The sequence below is a fragment of the Harpia harpyja genome, chromosome 12, assembly GCF_026419915.1.
Source record: "Harpia harpyja isolate bHarHar1 chromosome 12, bHarHar1 primary haplotype, whole genome shotgun sequence".
Taxonomy (NCBI): Eukaryota; Metazoa; Chordata; class Aves; order Accipitriformes; family Accipitridae; genus Harpia; species Harpia harpyja.
This window is the reverse complement of record NC_068951.1, coordinates 42,797,827-42,817,702: the sequence shown is the minus strand read 5'-3', so window position 1 is coordinate 42,817,702 and position 19,876 is coordinate 42,797,827. Positions and strand designations below refer to the sequence as shown.

Sequence of the window (19,876 nt, the reverse complement as noted above, 5' to 3'; positions counted from 1 at the left end):
ATTAAGAAAGAGAATCTGAGCATTCAAAATAGGCTTACCATTATCAAAGAGAATATTTCCCCCTGACGGGGGTAAGCTTTCCAAGCTTTGTTAAGGAAGAAGCAGATCATGACAACTCAAAATGTAAAAAGGCAGCAGGCAGCGCAGTGTTAGGTTCGGAAGCGAATTAATCTGTGAAAGCTTTAGTAGTGGGTTGGCTTGGAAAAGGGGAGATCCTTTCCTGCCCCCTACGTCTGCCATCTGTGGATCCTATAGAGATGGGGAGAGAGATTGATGTACAAACTCTGCACAGTATTGGTGCTTTTACATTAATCCCTGTTTCTAAACTTTCTGTAATTTGCTCATTGCTAGAAATATTTCCAATTTTTTCTCAGATGATTTATAGTGCCAGAGGCAGAGTGGTGCGGAGGATGACCTGCAGGAGGGGGGTGAGCAGCACCTGGGCTGCAGCTGACTGACCACCAGCCAACTATGTGGGTTTGGGGGCTTTTTGTTGCCTTTCTTCAGTTTAGGTTTTCATTTTTTGCTCAGCCAGTTTGTAGCATAATAGAGAAGTATCTTGGTGTCAACACTGTGTGAACACAAATAATTCAAACCCCATACGGGCTGTGGAAAAAGAGAAAGCCATGATCCTAGAAAGCTCCTTAGAAATTTTGACTGCAATGTATTAAAAGGGCAATTTTGCCTTTGAGAACCAATTTTCCCCTTTGTTTTTATAGCTCGTGCACCGCGCTACGCTGCCGGAGCATAGCTGGTGGCAGCAAAGAGGGTAGGGGCCTGCTGGGAGGTCTCGCAGGGGAGCACCAGCCCCATCCGTGCTCTGGGAGCCCTCAGGGCTCCTGAAAAACGTAACCCGTGAAGGCAGTCCCCGCCATAATGCAAACATTTAAACTGACTGTGGTAAATCCTGTGCAAGCCCCAGCGCTCTGTAATACCTGCACAATTGAGTGGGCTGTACACTTTAGCCATATTAGAAGTATACTTTATTCATAAATTCAAATTATAGCCATTTACATACCAGATAACACGTAATTGCTCTTTAATACTTTTACATCCTAATACTGTTACAAAGGACAAAGAATTATTAGGATCTTTCTCCAATGATCTCTTTTGATGAAGAAAATATTAGCTGGGAGTTCTTGGCATTAATTCTGAATGGCTGATATTGATGGCTTACTGTAAGCTCAGCTTCAGCTGGCAAAGAAGATATTTCAAAGCCCAAAGCAATACAAAGATGTGAAAATGAAGTGACACATACATTTTGAAACCAGCTTGAGAACAGCTCGGGGAAATAAAACATGGCTTTATAAGTTAAATCTCCCAAGGCCTGGAAACGCTTAACCCCAGCCCATTTGTATTCAAGCATCCCTGGATGCTGTCGGCACTTCACTTGCAATCAGATAGGCAGGGGGGGTTTTGCTAGTAGAGGATTACATTAGTTTGGGATTGGTCTTTATTACTGTTTTAGTAGAAAGCCTGACTTCCTCTTTTTAACTAAACAGAAGTAGCAATTTAGTCTGAGTGCTTGGAGCATCCCTCCTCTCACGGGAGGCGATGCTGCTGCCCTGCGCGTCAGGCGTGGTTACCGTGCCGTAGTCTCCTGCCCGCTGGCAGAGGTTGAAACGGAGATGACGTGAAAATAAATGGGATGAGTATAATTCAGGGCCTGGGTTCCCCGCCGCAGCACCAGCACCGCTGTCTGACCCGTGCCTTCCCCTCCTCCTGCTACCACAGGCTGTCGTCTCCTGACGCTTGGTCCGCTCCACACCGTCCCTCCCGGCTGCTCTAAAGATGCGATACAGGCAGCAGCATGGCACCCAGCAACCCTGAAGCACAAAGATTTTGACCTAAAATGTTGACTCTTGCCCAGCAAGGCTTTCGGAGCCTCCCCGTTTGCTGCAGACGGCCAGGCAGGTGCGGAGGTGTAAGGAACCGCGGGAGTGTATCCTTGCTATATAGGTTACACCCTATGAAATGTATTTCCATGTCTATATTCACATACGTATCTTCACTTCTTGGCCTCAGCAATGAGTAGTGCTGATCTGTGGCACAAATTTTAAAGCGAGCAATTAAGCTGGTTCAACAACACCAAGTAGAGGGGCTTATGGGTTTCATTCACTCCAGTTGCACTTTCCACCCAAGTCCCTGCAGGGCTGATGTTTTACCAGGAGCTACTCTGGCTTCTCTGATGTGATTCATTGATATGGCATGGTGAAGAAAGACCAAAAACTCCACTGCCTCCTGCATAGACTGACTAAAATACTGAGTTTTTGGTGCTCCAGCCTGGATGGTGTCCTCCCAGCCCAGGGGTGGGCTTGGGGCCCCTCCAGTCTGCAGCTCTGGTCCGGGGTCTGCCACACCATCGCTTCGGCTCTTTCACTTTCTTGGAAGAAGAAACGCTCTTTCATAGAATTGTATTTCTTTCTGAGAAGACATTTAAAATCAAATCTCTGATTAATCGCAGCCTGCTATGTCAAGGTTTGAATAGATTCCTAAAATGTTTTATGCTTCAGGAATTAGACTGATCTCTTTGAGTGTAACCTCGGGGAAGGCAATTTGAAAGAGGGGTTATGAAGCGATACCCATCTTTCAGAGGTGACTGCTGTCTATCAACCTCCTGGAGTTTAATTAAAATGAATGATTGAGCTGTTATTGCCTGAATAGTCATGCTGACGCTGTACTCTTCTGGAATTGCTTTATCCCAGTCTCTGTTGTTTCATGGACTGGGGGCCAGTGGATGGGGACAAGCACTGAAGGGCACTCGCTGGTACCAGGGGACCATGCCCAGTACTGGCCAGCCAAGGCAGCCCCAGCAGAGGAGGAGGAGGAGGAGGCAGAGGCAGCAGCACGAGAGGCTTTGCAGGCTGAGCAGCCCACTTCAAACAACACGCAATTCTGCATGCATAGCAACTGGCACCGTCTATCAGGTTAATGAACCACAGAGAGGATTTATAAAGGAGCCATTACTCTATCAGGTCAAAGCATTTTTTTTTTAAATGCCTTTAATATTAGTTTTCATACCAAGCCATTATCGCCAGCTAATAACTTGAGCAAATAATTGATCTGTCCTTTGAGGAGCTTTTCTCCAGACATCTTGGGATGCTGTGTTAAACTGAAGCTAGAAACCTCAAACAGGGTCCACCACCACAGGAAAAACCATCTTATGAAAACAGGCGAAGGAAATGCGGCAGAGGGTGGGAGCGATGGGTACCCCAGAGCAGCACGGCCTTGGACAGAGAGGGCGTGTGGATGGAGGCACTGCCCAGCGCTGCGGTGATGCTTATGCCTTTTCCTATTGGGAGCAGTGTCTGGTTTGTGCAGTTTCACGTCTGCTTAAATCCAGATGTGCAGAGGTAGAGCAGACTGCATATTGCCTGGTATCCCTGTTGTTTGTTCTGCGTGGACGTCTGCTCTGGAGAGCACTTCTTTCGGAGAGGAGCTGGGGTGCTAGCTCCTTCCCAGCCAGCCCTTCCCAGCAGGTTTTTGGTTGGAAACATGCTGTTCCTCTCCCTTCTTGTTCCTTCTGCTGGTTCCTGCATGCAGGCTACAGAGCACGATGGATGGGCTTCTCTGCAAACGCCTCAGTTTGTCACAGTCCATGTTGCTGTTGAAATTCCTGGGAATGGGAGCTGCTCCCACCCAGAGTTACAGGAACGGGCTAGTTAGACCTGGGCAGTCCCAAGCGCATCGCAGCTATGCCTGACACCTGTTGGCATAACCTCATCTTAAAAGTGCAAACCTGTCCCTAAAGGATCTGACCCTAAAGCTACCTATGTCTCTTTGAATACAGCGGGTTTTATTTTAGATCAGGCCTGTTAAGTAAACCTCTTTTTCAAATATACACCAAGGGAATAAACTAAGCACCATTATAGTGGCATATTTAAAAGGCTGCCACGCTAAAACCAACAGGCTACTCTGAACCACAGTCAAGCAGAAATAAATGGAAGCATATAAACAGAGCTTGCAATAAATGTTAATGCATTTTAATCTGCTCTACTACCTACCTGCCAATTAAATTTCACAATACACTTGTAATAATGAAATAAAACATGGCAATAAAAGTATACAGCAGAGTTAACCCTCAGATGTCTGACAGACGGAGGTGTGGGAAGAACATGCCTTCCACCACTGACCTGGAAAAAGTTTAACAGGGTTGAGCCCATGACTGTCCAAGGAGACAGCTGTGCTGAGCTAAACATTCTGAGCAAATTACATATTTTTAATTACAAAATTATTATTACTGGATTCTAAAAGCCTAAAATGGATGAAAAAAATCCGCCAACTTTGAAAACTCTGGGGAGCTGCATAATGGCTGGTGCTAATTATATAGTTACAACACGAGCTGAGCGAGCAGACTGAGAAAGCAAAATCTTAAGTAAATAAAAATGACAGTGGGATTTAATTAAAACAGCAGGAACTGCGTGAAACCTGTGAACTTTATGTAGCTGCTCGTTCTTGCCAACACCACGTGTGACAGAGAGAGAGGCTGGGAAGGCAGCAATAGCGAGAGATGAGGGGTTTTTTTGTCTGTCTTCTGTCCCCCCTTCCCTTAAACAGGAGCAGCAAAGGCTGAGAAGCGATTTCAGATGGTGCTTGGTGGGCAGAACAGCAGGGTCTGCTCTGCCTTACGGGGCCCGAAGAGGCTCGGTTTGGCGAGGCTGCTGGTGGGAGCCCTGGAGCAGGCGCTGCCGCACAGAGCTGCTGGTACCCGGGTCCTCGGCAGCAGAATGGGAGCAGGTGATGCTGTGGAGATGCCGTGGGTTCAGCCACCTGCCTTTAACTTGGTTGCGCTGCGGGAAGGGGAAAACAGACAGTCTCCCCTCATGCGGGTGGGGACAACGGCAGTTCAAATGGTTTCTAGCAAAAATCATGACTCGTTTCTGGGTAACAGTAGTGCAAATTGGGCCAAATTTTAATTCTCTAACAGAAGGTTTCTGTAGCTCTGGGGATAACGCCATAAAATGCCCCTGGGGTAAATGCAATCCCAGCAGACAGACTTCCTTGTAGTTATTGTCCCCTCGATACGCAAGCAACGTCCCCTGCGATGAGCCTGGGCCACGCTGCCCTTCTGCAGCTCGGGGGATGCCACGTGTACTGGTCCCCATGGCAAAGGAGCCCAAAACGTGGGTGCCCCCTCGCAGCCCTCCCCTCGGCCAGGCCAGCGCCGCCGGCTCAGCAGTTTTAAAGGTGACTTGATGAAATATGTATGCAGATTACTTCAGGACAAGTCCTCCGAGCTATCAATTTATGCCAGGTCGACTTAGCGCAGCCCTTTGATTCAAGAAAACTGAAATACGATGCAGGTTTCCTTCAGCGGTCATCCCCTGAACGATGACGTGGGGTTTGGGTTTCTGTGGCCAGAGATGCCCACGCTCACGCGGTGGTAGGTGTGGGTGCACAAGGTCCTGGGCCCACCGTGCCTGGTTCTGGTGATGGCTTGGCAGCCCACGCCTTTCTGCTGCCTCCTGCCATCCTTTTTTTCACCCTTGTGCACATGAGAGGTGAGGGATGGATGGCACGGGAGATGTAAAGGCTCTGTGGAGCAGATGGGCTGCGTGCGGCTCTGTGTGCTTCAAGCCAACCTCAGGACACCCATCTCCTCTTTGGTGAAGAGCAGCAAGCACAGAGATAGCGAGAGGCAGTAACCACCCAAATGCCATGTTGTAGAGATGAGCAGCGTCTTGCAGAGGCCAGGCCAAACGTATTGCCCAGGTGTCTTCTAGTTGACAGCCAGACCTTTTGGGTTTGCCTTTCTCTGAAGCCTTGGTGGTGGGTGAGGGTGAGGACCACGGCATCAGGTGCTGGGACCACAGGGTGAGGGGAGATGGAGGAGTTTTGGTTTGTGTTTGAGCTGGCAAGAAGAAGGAAGGGAAAGAGAAAGAACTGCTAGTCTGAGGCCTGAGGATGAGTATTTCCCGGGTGAGGTGGCGAGGACCGTGGCAGGGAGAGGGGACTGTGGCGGGGTGAAGCAGCACCTCTCTGGGCGCAGGGCACAGCATCCCGCCGTCTGACCCACCCTGCCGGCTTTAACACAGGAGCCTTGGGGTGAAAAGATTGCATTAGCATGGCAGAAGCGAACAGGCATTATCTCACAGTGGCCTCTAGCTCTCTGAAGAGATTTCTACCTCTCCCATGCCCTGTTCCCCATGTCCCTTCACCTCTCCAGGCCCAGGCACGTGCCGGTGCTCAGGCAAAGGATGCTGTTGACTTTTCCCCAATGCATCTTGCCCGAGTTGCAGCTCTCCCAGCCCTAAAATATCTCCACGCCTGAACATTTTGCTGATGGGGAATTGTGTTGGTACAGCACTGCCTCACTCCCGGGAAGCGGCATCAGCCGTGAACGCGGCGCTTCCCAGCCAGGCGTAATCAGTGCATTCACAGCCTTTCTTTGGGTTACTTTCATCCTCTTCTGCTATTCCAAATTTTGCACAGGCTCCTCATTACCCTGGCGGTTAATAGCAGCTTCAAATGCAAATCCAACAACACAAGGGTGAAATTGTGGTACATAAAGGAGCCAGGCTCCTGTGCCTGCCTCAAGTGCCTCATCCCAGGGCTGCAGAGGCAGGAGCAGCCCCGGCAAAGCACACACACAGCCCTGCAGCTGCCAGCAAAAGGCAGACGTCGAAAGTCTCTCCATGCGGGAGCTGCATTTCAGAGAGGCACTGAAGCCGAAACTCAGGCTTCCTTGCTTGCTTTGTTAGAAAACTTAACAAGAGTATAGAAATGTTTACCTGTTTTTTTAATTTTTTATTATTTTTTTTTTTAGCTCTTGCCCAAAGCAGGCTTATAACTGAGGGGCTCCCGAGCACAGCAGCATTTGGGTTTCCAGGCCCTGCTACACGGAACCTGGCAGACATGGGAGCTCCCCCAGCATCTGAGGGGGAAGCGAGGGGTCTGGGGGGCTTCATGCTGCTGAATCCATGCAATTCTTACCTGAATTATTTTTTTTTTTTTTAATTCATTACCTTGAGCGTCTCCTTACCCCCCAATGTACAAGACATCCTCCTAACCCTCGGCTGCTCCGCTCCACAGAACCGCACGGCTGCAGAAGGGAACGGCTGCTGCCACTCTCCAGCGTGGCAGCTCCCTGACCATGCTTGATAGCTTCTTCAGGACTCGGGCTATGAAAATAATTTGTGGTCTCCCACAAGGCAGTTGTATGTTATTTGCATTATGAGATTAGCTCAGGAGCCCGCAGCATCCCAGGGGAGGAGAATGCAGTATTTTGGACCCAACAAAGAGTGCCGCACCCAGCACCAGGCTGGGAGGGATGCAGGGTGTTCTTCCTTTCTGATGGAGGTCACACAACCCTGGGGGGAGAAGCGTACCAGAGCTGGGCCAGACTTTTGTACAGCCTCTTCCCCCAGCTACAGCTCTGCTGCCTGCAACTCACACCCAGCCCATCACTCCCTCCTTGCTTTAGGCACCGCGATAGGCTCGCGGGCAGCACGGGCTTCGTGGTCTGTGCAGGCAGCGAGGAAGGTAATGTCCTCGTAGCCGATTCAGAGCAATTATTTTGGGGAACGGGAACACTTGCTGAGATGTATTCAAAGGATGGGCATTGGAAGAGGATGACAGCACCAGCATCAAGAAAAACTTCTTAGCTGCAGAGGTGTAGTATTTGTTTGTGCTCCACTCTCTTAAGGAATTAGCAGAAACCTATTAGACAAGGTCCTAATCCCATATTGGTGTCTCCGGTTTGTGCCCTGATCATGCCTCTCCCCACCACCGTAGCAGCTGCCAGCCCAGGGAGGGACCTTGCTACTGTTTTACATGTAGGTCACTGTGATTTGTTGGGAGCATTCGGTGAAAGGCATTAAGGTGCATGCTAGCAAATACTGAAATATGTAATATCTTATAGAGCCAGTGCCAGAGAGACAGAAATGAGCCAGCACAACTACCATTTGAATTTAGATGGAGGGTTAAAGTTTAAAACACTTCAGCAGGGGGAGCAAGCTTTGTGGTTTGTATGTGCCCAACATGCACATCCCACCTTTAATCGCTTCAGTAAAATCAGAGCGCAGGTCCCAGCCATGCTGGTTAGAAATTACCTTTTGGTTCACAATCAGTGATTTCAAAAATCCCACTAAACTCTGAGAAATGGTTTCCCAGAGTTTTGGACTCCAGAGCTGGCTCCTGCTCGAGCCAAGCACAGCCCATCCTAAAGTGCAGCTTCACACTTTCAGCCATAGTAGAAATCAGTGTAAATACTTACAATATTCACTTCTTTGCAAAAAAAAAAAAAAAAACAAACCCACAATAATTTAGCTGTTGGGAAATGTGCAGTAATTTGCCATATAATTATGGGCTGGAGCAGGCAGCCAACACTTGCGTAGCTTAAGTAAAATGTGAAATGCTGGTATTGGCACGGTGAAGACCAGTCCCAGCTAGAGGTCAGGCACGGTGCTGCAGGGAGGATGGATGCTCGCCCAGCCCCAGCCACCCACCTGGCTCCCACCACACCGCTGCCTTTGGCTGCACAAAATCAGCTGTTGGTTGGTTGGTAAGACATGGTTGCAATAAATTGGGAGTGTAGAAAAGGTCCACAAACCCGTCTGTGGAGCAGGAGGCTGCAAGGGTGCAAGTGTCCGTCTGTCCTGGGCACCGCGATGCTGAATAGTTCGGGTTCCCGCCTCATTTCTGTTATAAAACCAGTTTGGGTTCCTATGTAAAATCCATAAACGAGGGAATTTAGTTGCAATGGGTGGATTATATCTGTTCCTATTTCAGCTAGGTTGGAGCTGCAGCAGCCCATGCATCTCGAGCTGGGGGTGCCTGGGCCCGGGGTTGGGGCAGCAGCCAGGTGCCCTTCACCCTTCTCCTTTCATGTACACAGCCCAGACTTAGCAATAAGCCCACCTCAAGTACAGAAAATAATTTAAGGTATAATGAAAGCAATGAGTTCAGGCTGCAATTTTATTGGCAGGAGTTCCCCGCTGCTGAAATGTCATTTGGCTCTTCAGATAACAGGACAGAAATTTCACCTCTTCCAGCCTTGAGTCGAGCAGTGGGAGCTGAGAGAAGCATTAGCCTCCCAGCGACCAGCTAATTGCTCCATCCGACTTCCAATTAATGAGTGTTGTCCGTGGGAGAGAGCGGATGCATCGGACCTGAGGGGAGCGGGGGGCTCGGCCGCTGTGGCGAAGCATCAGGCACCCATGGTCCCGGCTGGGCTCCCGGCGGAAGGGGTGAGGATCCTCCGGGCAGTTTCATTCATTTCCAGACTCCAGGGCAGGTCTGGGATCGCCACAAACTGCATCGCGGGGCAAAGCTCCAGGGACAGATCCTGGTGTGAGCTGGAGGGATGCACCCGCCCGGCAGCACCGCAGGGAGAAGAGCCTGGCCTGGCCACCATCGTCAAGAATGCCACGATTTACCATCAGCTTTACTTAAAAAGGATGAAAACAAGCTCTTTTATAGAGTTCACAGCATGGTTACCTTCCTTGGTTTTTTTTCTCATGATGCTGGAAGCCTACCCTGCCTTCCGTCACCAGACAGGCTTGCAAGCTGGGAAATACTGCCAAAAGCGTGAGCTCCAAACATGGTTTGCACTGCTTTAGCTAGAACCAGCCGGCGCTATCCCTGTTCCCAGAGCTGTTCAAGTGGTATTTCCCACCAGGAAGGGCGTGCATTAGCATTAGGATGGAGACATTTTTTTTATTTAGTAAATCAGATGAATGCTAATTAATATAGCCACGATTGCATTATTTGGAAAGCGGCAAGTCGTGTAGGAGAAAAGATAAAAGTCCAAAAGGATAAAAAGTCATGACATATTAATGATTGAAAATGTATGCTGGAGCTGGCAGAACAGAAAGTATTATGAATAATTCAAATGAGACAGGATTTCCCTTGCAAGGTCGAGGCATGTAAAAGGGAAAGCTTTGGGAAAGAGCAGCATCATATTCTCCCGGCATTGCGGAGAGATCTCCATCCATCCAGAGCATTAAGATGAGTTAAAGCATCATCTAGTCGTTCGGAGAGGAGATTATACTGGAAGCAATTGGCACCGCAGCTCCTTCGGTGGGACATGACAGCTGCTGGCAAGAGTTAAGCTGGAATCTTTGATGCCAAATGAATTAGAAGTCTATTTTTCAACTCAACTGGCAAGTCCCGGAGGAATGGCCACCGGCGGGCAGGGGAAGGAGGGAGCAGAGCTATAGGCAGCCGGAGCGGGGCTCTGCCTGGCCCGACAAGTGCCTGGGATCTCTCACAAAATGGCTTGAAAAAGGAGCCCGAGGTGGAAGATGAATGTGAGTACACTGCAAATCGGATGCTTTCACACTGGCCGGTCTCTATTTTTTTTTTTTTTCAGTCACCTCTGTAGAAACACAGTTTGGGAGACAGACCCTTTAACTAATGCCCAGTCTGAATGCCTGAGAGCGTGACTGCCCATCTGCCTCGCCACCTTACAGATATTGTTGCAAACTGTAATGCCGTAGGAAAATCGGGACTTGAGCCCTTTCGGTATAATGTGGGTACATGTGAAAAAAAATCCCGTACCTTGTCTGAACAAGCTCAGACACAGCAGGATTTCTATAGGCACTGGGGAGAAAGCTAAAGGATAGTAAAGAACTTCAGTGTTTCTGATTTCGGAGCCGCAGCTCTGCCTGAGCCCATCTCTTAATGCTTTTCAGTAGCTTGCAAAGATGTTAGGGGACATGCAGCAAAATGTATTAGCTAGTGCTTTGCATAATCAAATGTATTGCAACTCCCAGTCTGCCATTCAGCAGCCTGAAATGTTCATGGGTGCGTCTTATATTAATCTGCAATAGCAACAGCTACAACGGCTACTGAATCCTTGAGAGAGATCCTGATTCATCCTAAGTCAATATTTTTAACCTTACTTGATTTACTTGATGAATTTTACGTGGACTGTTTTTTTCTTAAAGTGTATAACAAGGGCAGTTGACAGGTTTCTTGGTGTGACCTTAAGCTAGCTTGTGTGTCTGGCAGCCAAGACTGTTTAAAGGAAGTTATTCCAGCACAATTTTTAAGCTGTGGTTATTTGTGGGTGTAAATGAGACCCTGCAAGCATCTAATTGCCTCACAGGAGCCTTTTGGGACCTGGATACGTCCTTGCAACACGTTCTGCTTGGACAGGCAAAAATCTGCCTGCAGTTCCCAAGTGCGAGGGGCTGCAGATAATACAGTGATTTTTGGTGTTTGACTGTGTTTGTGACTCAGCATCTTGAAACAAGCAGCTGCCCCAGTGGTAGGCGTGCAGAGAGGAGCGGGAGGCAGGCGGGAGCCCACGGTTGGGGTCCGTGGGGGTCCCCGGAGGCTGGCGGGGGGTGCAGCCCCTCCACAGCACAGCCCCAGCTCTGGGGGTCCCTCCCTGCGTCTCTTATGGGGGGCTCTGGCTTCAGATGCTGCTCTGGACCAGGGGAAACTCCCATTTTCCCACCATGGGAGGGAAGGAGCCGCTCGGTGCATACGCTGCATCTCACGGCTGTGCTCCATCCGCACTGTATCGATGGCATGGGGATGGCAGCAGAGAAGCGAGCCCTGCCTGGGAGAGGGGGTGTCCAGCCCAGGTTTGGGGGGTGCTGGGCAGGCAGCATCCCACCTGCTTTCCTTTGGGTTTGTTTTAAAGAGGTTTTGACAAGGTGTGCATTTGTCTCCTTTCAGCAGGGTATTAAAGCTCGGGGCTCTTAAAAAGAAAAATAAGTAAATTGGGATTTTAGTGTCGCAGAGGAGCCACAGCTTCAGAGCGGCTGAGGTCCTGTGGGAAAACCCTGCATATCGGTACTGCTCACCACTCTGCCAAGAGCCATAGGAGTGATATTTAATTCATTTTAATGACTCAGACAAGACCTGTTCACATAACCACAGTCTCAGTAACGGATGGACCATTTTGAGCAAAATTCATGATTGGAAAACATGGCTCCAATCTCGCTCGCAGTGAAAATGATTCTGCCTGTGCCGTGCACCGCTGGCCTCTGCCCGGCGTGGGGAAGCCAGCGGGAGCCCGCAGCATGGCCAGCCCTCCACGACCAGGGAAAATTAGAATAACTCGTGCGGGGAGGAGAGGAAACAGCCCTTTGAGACAGAGCCATGCCAGAGCTGTGCACGACAGAGAAGCGATGCTGTACTTACCTACTGCCTGGAAAAATCACGTGTACCCTCAGGAAGCAGCCTGCATGTCAATCCTCTCCATGTGTGATCCCTGAAAAGCTGCGTGCACACAACCTGCAGAAACACGGGGGTTCCTGGGCTGTATTTGGGCAAAAGCCCGAGGGGTAGAGGCTGCAAAACCGAGCTCTGGCCCTGTGTCTCTGCAAACCTGACGCGTATTCTGGGGAAATGACATTTCTCGGGCTCCTGACAGTATGACTTGTCCCTGCTTCTGCTTTGTCCCCTTTTCCAGAGATAAGGGCATAGAGAAACCAACATTTGTCAAGCATTTTCTAGAGCAGGAGAGCTGCAGAAGGAGCCAGCTGTTGCTCCTCAGCTGTGGTTAGCATCCCTGGGGGGGGGTGCTGGAGGGCTCCCAGGGCAGACCATCGATGCCACTGCCGAGGATATCATGCCTAGGGTGAAGAGGGAGAAGATGCCATGCTCCCTCCGCCCAAGCCGAGAGCCAGCTCTGGTGCCAGCCCCAGGGGAGCGGGTCCCCCCAGCTCCGCGTGGCTCCAGCCCCGAGGGAGCCGTGTCCGGGGCAGGAGGAGGGCGATGTTCCTCCATCCACCCCAGGTCTGGCTGGAGCCGTTAATAACCGCGGCAAAAATGAAAAGGACCTGGCTGTAAAAGTCGTTCCTAATTGGATCTGTAGGCAGCTATTGCTGTCCACCTCTGTCTCTGACCTCCTTAAATGGGATCCCGAGGAGCACTGAGCATACAACCACGCTAATAAGCTTGTACTCTTGAAATGGGAAGAGCCCGGGGTCGTGTGCTGTCTGTCTGTCTGTCCTGCCTCAGCCTTGAAGGGGTTTTTCCTCCCAACCCCGCAAGAGTTACTTTAATTTTCTCCAGCCCCCAGCATCCAAGAGCTGCACACTTATTAATTCCCGTTCAACTAATAGCTCCCCTAATCTCATTCTGAGACTAATCTCTTTCCAATTGTGTTGCAACGTAAGAATTACACGCTTTTTGTTTCGACGAATGCGATAAGGGGAGGAAGCTGCCTGCGCAAGGAGCTGCAGGCAGACTGCCCCAGGCAAGCACGCCTGCCCACCCTCCTGCATTGGTCTGGTTTTTCTCCCAAAGCCTCCAGGCATGGGAAATATGGGAAAAGCAGCTTCTGGAAAGAAGTGCTTTCTTCGGCCATCCTCGCAGGGCATCCATGTCGTCACAGCTGGGCAGCCTGAAGCGATCCTCTTCACTGTAGCAAACCCTGGGCTGTCAGAATTGCGCTTTCTTGAGTGCCAGCAATATTCCCATTTACCTCTGCCCACAGAGCTGCAAAATACCCAAAGCAGAAGAGGGAAAAATCTCCTCCTATGGCGTGTAACAATCTTGAGCTCTCTTAAAAACCATTTGAGACAAAGCAGACTATTTTTAAGCATTGTGCCCCTTTAGAGACAGACAAAATTTTTTCTGGCAGTCCAATGGAAAGCACTGGTTTGTGCCTACAGAAGCAATTCCCTATTTAACATAGCTGGCCTCTTTTATCTTAAGTACATTCATCACTTACGGGTTTTCACTGTTAAATGGAAAAGCTATCAAGTGTGCTAAAACTTATGAGTTATTCAAGAACGATAAGAGCGCCTGGGGCACAGGGCAGGGTGAGACCAGCTGGGTGGCAGCCGGGCTGGGTGCGATGGGTCCCTCTCCCTGGCTGGGCTGGAGGGAGGGAGTGAAGGATACTACGGCTCCAGTCCCATCTCTGTGCCTGTTTGGGGGAGGCTTCTTACTTTTTCCCAGAAGGAAAATAATTGAAAACTATGGAATTCTGTGTTTAAAAGAAGCAAACAAGATTTTCCTTTGAGAGCAGTGCAACTTCAACACCCCAGAAATCGCATTCACACAAATTGAAGTACTCTGCAACCCTCTGTTTGAAAGAATAACTGTAGATTAAATGTCAACTTGGAAAAGTGACAAGGGTTAGCTTCCAATTTAAAAATCCGGTCAACATAGAAGCAACGCTTGGGCTGTATTTTGTGGAGGGTTTGACGCCATGGATGGGAAACGGATTCAGTTTGGGGGGCAAAGCGAAAGCTAAGCTCCAGTCACACCGCCAGCTCTTGGGGCAGAGGCAACACCCCGGGGCCATTTCCAGACCCGCTGGCCCCAGGTAAAAGCAGCTTTGGGCTTTGAGGAGTGTGTCCCAGGCCCTGGTTTATGGGGGTGCCTGTGGTGAGCCCCAGCATGAGCAGAGGCACTGGGGACCAGTCCACACCATGCTGGGGTGGCTGGAGGGGTCCGTCCTCTGTCGTGGGGATGGTGCTGATTCACTGCCACTTTCAAGGCATTAATTTTTTTTTCCCTGCGAGTTATTTTAGGACATCTCCTTTCTCCCAGCCCAAGCAGCCATGCACTAAGCATGCTCAATTCTCCCTCCCTCCCGTAATTAATAACAAAACCTCCGGCGAGGCTTAGCCACTGGTGTTAATTGGAGCGCAGCGCGGGCGACAGCAGCCGGCGCCAGCCCCACTAAGAGGATTATTCACTTTCTGTTTCACCGACTTCCAGTTCCAGTGGGAAAACCAGTGGCACGAGGCCATTGCTGGAGCCCAGGCTGCAGTACAGGCCATGGGGACATAAACATCCATGGCAGTGATGTGCGACGCTGCCCTACCTTTTATATAGTCTGGGTTGGTCCTGGGAGTTAACTTCAGGTTTTTTCTTCCCTATAACAGAGGATCAGACTTTACCCTGCTGAAAGGTACTTCTGTGCCTTAGCTCTGCTACCCGGCTTTCTTGCAGAGAAATGCAAACGTTGGTCCCACGCTTTCTTGCAGCACTGTCAGAAATACCCAACCCACCCACTTTGCAGTTTAGGAATAGCTGGAGATGGCGTTTCTGCCTTGCAAGGGTCCTGTAAAATAAACAGATAAAGCTCTCAAGAGCTGGATTAAATCTACCACTTCTTCTGAACTCTTGCGCTTGGTATGTTGCTTATTAAGGCATTTAAATAGATACAGTTGGTTTATTCAAGATATTATCCTGCAATGACTGTAGGGAACTGAATCTGCCTCTGGGAGCCAGCCTCTCTTTATTAGACACAGCATAACCCCAATGCCAATTGCTGAGCCAAAATACCAGCACCTGTCTCTCGGTTTTCAGTCTACACCTTGAAGTCTTGCTGGGAATAGGACTAGGGGGAGATGCCTTCAGCAATAACATCTCTCTCCATCATACTGACAGTTTTTTTCTTCACTGCATCACAGGGCTCGGATCGGGGAATACCGAGAGCTTATGTCAGTGATAATCCTCTTCGTGGCTGCAGGCAGGAGACCTTCTCTTGCCCCATGGACTCAGATAAAGTTAAAGGACTGTATTACCTGTCACCGTTACCTTATGCAGAAGGCAGCATGCCATTGAGTGTACATAGCACGTGTTGGCCACGGCGGTGTCCCCTGAATATCTTCTTGCAGCCTCCGGCTCCCTGTCCCCAGTACTGGCAAGGATCTTCTTTCCCATCCCAGAGCTCACACTAACGGCCCACGACCTGCCAGACCTATAGCCTAAAGACCTCGAAATTATCCCTGTGCACCAATAATCCAGCCTTTTAATATGTACCACGTTGTTCCCTCTGTGATAACATAGATCAGTCTTGTTCCGTCCTGCTGCGTCGTGCCAGTGTGTCACTGGTGAATAAGCAGCCAGGAGCTGGCAATGACATTGCTTTATGCCTGAAGCTTTGCCTAAGTGGGTTACAGCCTGAGACTAGCTAGCAATACCTCTGTTTAAATAGTGCATGTATCAGAAATAGATCTTTTCTCTAGAGTAATAGGTCATGGCAATTTGCTTTCTATTTTTTGCTGTCCTACCCCAGCATTTGTGTGCCGAGTTCAGCAGCATCCCTCTGACCTGCTGCTCTATAATGAGAGCTTTCAGAAGCAGAGCTTTTCGATTTTTGGTGTTCCATGGGAGAAAAAAAATAAAAGCATGTTTCTCTGTCCCTGCAAATGGTGGAGGCCTTTCTGCTGTGGAAATGGCTTTGGCCTGATGCCACACACAAGGGGAGAGGTCGAGCAGATGCTCTGTCCAGGCAGGGTGGCTGTGTCACAGGCCTGGGACCCTCCAAAACCCCCCAGCCTCTAGCCCTGCCTGTGAGAGCTTACCATTCCTTAGCCTTATTTAAACCCCCTTCGGCAAGAGTTTCTGTATCTATCCTCCGCGATGGAAAATGGCTTTACAGGACCAGAGGGAGTGGGGACTGTTGGTACCCACGTCCTCTCTGCTGTCGCCAGTGCTGGTGACTTCCCTGCACGCTTTCCTACGCCCCGTAGCTGCTCATAGGCAATGCTTTCACCCTATAAAATGGGCAGAGGTTTGTTTCAGTTGTTAAATTCAGCCTCAAAGCCATCCTGCACTTCACCTGGCTTTTACCCAAGTGCCCACCCAGTAACCCCTTGGTGGGACAGAGGCATCTTCCCTCCCACCAGCACCAGTAAAGATTACCCCTGAGCTTTCCCCAGGGGAGGGGACAGGCTCCTGAAAAGCAGGAGTTGCTTAGGCTGGCAAGCACAGACAGGATCCTGGGAAGGAGCAAAACAAGCAAGGCTCTTGCCTACGAGGGGACGGATGCTCACACTGGCTGTAGGACAAGGCTGCTCTCATTAACGATATGCTGCAGTAATTGTTTACTTACTTCATCGCTTCAATTTCCAGCACACAGATATTAAATAAGACTCCTTAGAGGAGAGGAAAATAAATTCTCTCGGAGAATTATGTTCCAGGAGATTCTATAGAGAAAACCATAAATTCATCAGATGTGTTTTGTAAAAACAATTAAAAATAATTTAACTTGACACCAATAGCGTTAAACGAGATTAAGAAAAGCTGAAAAAATGGGCTCACCATTTAATAAGATAATTATATTTGGTACCTATCCTTTTCACCTTTTCTGGCTGGGATTGCAGAATATTCCTCCCATCACCTGCACCCCATGCATGCTCCCACTTCCATCTTTTCTTAGGGAATAAGGCTCCCGGGGCAAACCCATTGCCCGTCTGTGCTGGGGATTTGCTGCCAGCCACGTCGCAGGTGCATTGCGTCAACAGCCATCCTCACCAGTCATCCCAGCTCCAGGGAAGCCTGTCCGGTTGGCATCACGCCATAAATTAGAGACGATATTAATCAAATTGCAGAACAAGACCCGTGGCTCTCGCAGCAGCTCCCATCTCTGGCGCTGGGTCGCACAGGCGTGGCACCCACCCCGGCCTGTCCCTCCACGTTTTCTTGGGTGCCATAAGCCCTAGGGCTCTGCCCATCGCTTGGGGCTGGGGAGATGCCATCCCCACCGGCAGGAACCGATGGCCAAGGGAAGAAGAAAGGTCGCAATCTCTGCAGCGCATGCAGCAAGGTCACTAGGTGGTATATGTCCCCTCGCTCCCTCGTTGCGATTTTGGGGCTGGAAAAGCCAGGAAACAGGTCTGTTTGCCGGAGCAAAGCTGCGCTCGGAGGCCCCAGCCCAGCACTCAAAGGCAACCAGCTGAAAAGAGCAGTGAGTGATGGAACCAAGGCAAGACAAAGCACGTACAGTTGCTTTCAGGCTAATATGTAGATTTATGCAGAAAACAAATATAAAGAGCTGCATCTGTTGCAAGCGAAGTATAATTCATCATCAGGGAAGAGGGCTTGTTTCCTCGCAGCTACATTTGCTGTAGTTACATATTTTATTTTCCCTGGTTTTGCGTGTCCTGTGGGGGTTTGGAGGGTTTTTGAAGTTACGTTTCTTACTTTGAATACCGATGAGTACCAAAATACTTCCCAGTGATGGGTGACCAGATTCCTAATGTGGTACATTAGAAATCTATGGCCATTGGCTCTTCGGTATGTTTTGCAAAACCAAGTGGGTAAAAAGCCAGCAATCAGGCTTTGAATGAGTGCAGAGCTGTGAGGTGTGATAACAGATAAGGCTTTCCTGGCCTTTCCGTATCTGCAATCTGTTTAGTCTTCTGCAACCCAAGGGATGACGGAGGGAAAGCTTCCTAACGGAAATTTGCCCTCTAACAGGCGGCTGTTATGCATGCACATATATTTTGCAAAGCAATTCTCCTTTGGTGCTTGAAAGGAAGCTGTGACCGTGCAGCTGCGGGTTCTGACACCCTTTGCTGCCTCTTTGGGCTCCCGCGTTCCCCCTGCTGCTATGGGGCTGCCCCATGGGCGCAGCACCCCGAGCCAGGTTTCAGGGATAATGGCAGGGAGATGCTGGGGGAGGCTGCTGGCTCTGCCCCAGACCACAAAAAATGGGTCGGTGGTCTCAGCAATACCTTGCAAAGGCAGCTCTCATCAGCCAAAGCAGAAAGAAGAGCAAAGGCGGGGGGCTGGGGGGGGTGGTATCCCCATGTCACCCAGCACTGTGCTGCCTTTAGTGAAATAAACGATAGGAAAAGCTGTGGAGGAGAAGGCAGTGCAGGGAGTTCGGTCTCGTCCCTGAAATTTAGACGAAAATAAACCCAACAAACTAAGAACAGTTCATCCTTAGTCTGTTTATTGAGCTGTTATGTTAATATTGCATTGCTGTGAACGGCTGTATTAAGCATATCATAAATCATTAGAGGAAAGCAAAGCAGCAGTATGTACTCCTGTAAACCTGAACTGCATCTAAATGCATATGGCCTCGTAAAGATGCAGGGACAAAGAAATAACAAAAGATAATTGCCCTTGACTGGACACTGGCAATCAGCAACAGTTGTAGGCTCAAAATGAACTGGTAATTGAGCAGATTGATGGAACCCAATCCCACCCTTTGAAGGACACCTGCAGCAATATCTCTTTCAACAGTAATTGCACCTTCCCCTCTCCCAGCACATAGGTTCCCTCCACGTCCCAGACTCTGGCTGCTTTAGGCTGGGCCTATTTATGTGTAACCTGAATCCACCCCCAAGCTGAACTGAACAGAAGAGAGTGGTGAAAGGATGGTAAAACTTCTTGGTAAACATTACGCTTGGGAAGAGATTGCATGACTGTGTAAGGAATATCCTAGCTTTATTTTTCCAAAGCATTTCCTGTGACTCTCGTTTCATAGGTTTGGGCAAGAAATGATTCACTATCAGATATTTACGGTCCCAGAAAAAAATTCTCAGCCCTAAATCAGGCAGTGGGCTGGATCGCCCGGAGTGCAGCAGAAAGTTGGGAGAAATTCCTGAACATTGGTTCTTGCTCTAAATGTTACCAGCTTCAGCTCAGCCAGCCAGGACGAAATCTGCTGCAATACTGATGGAGCTGAGCACTGTCCTCCCTGGTTTTGTTAATAGTTACCTTCAAACCCCAGCTACAGTAACTAGAGACCCCCAAGGCAGATATCGCTCACCTCGTTGAAGCTTAATTAAGGGGCCGATTCCTCCCCTGGCTCCCGCTGCCCTCATCCTGCGCCTTGGACCCGCTGCCCTCACCCCACACCTCTGCAGGGCAGCAGCTGTTATGCCCAAAGGTTCGTGAGCAGGAGGGGTTTCTGTGCAGAAACACTGCACAACCTTCTCTGCACACGTTGAAATTTGTGAGTTAATGTGTTTAGACTAACCAACATAAATATTAAGATGCAGACTCGTGCATTTGAAATATTTCAGCTATTTCCGTACTTGCATTCTTTACCCACGTGCCTGCGAAACCAGTTTATAAAAGGGCTTTTTTTTTTTTCCACAGCCTTGATGATTACACCAAATTCCAGAGGCCTTTTGACAGATAAGGAGGATCCCTATTGACCTTGCTTTTTGTTTACCCTAAGCGTTTTACTGGCCCTCCTGTGCCTCTAGACGGGAACTGG

The 19,876-nt window shown here is 49.5% G+C and overlaps 1 protein-coding gene across 3 annotated transcripts in view; it reads left to right on the top strand.

Moving 5' to 3' along the window:
- Window positions 1–19,876, top strand: part of SCHIP1 (schwannomin interacting protein 1) — a 235,330-nt gene that overhangs the window by 164,426 nt on the left and 51,028 nt on the right. The window contains exon 1 of one of the 3 annotated variants that reach the window (XM_052804553.1): window positions 9,932–10,250. The exons of the other annotated variants lie outside the window; for them this stretch is intronic. Within the exon in view, the coding sequence (XP_052660513.1) occupies window positions 10,245–10,250 (6 nt within the window). The 5' untranslated portion in view covers window positions 9,932–10,244. Of the gene's footprint in view, window positions 1–9,931; window positions 10,251–19,876 lie in introns of those variants that run through there. 3 annotated transcript variants of the gene reach the window in all.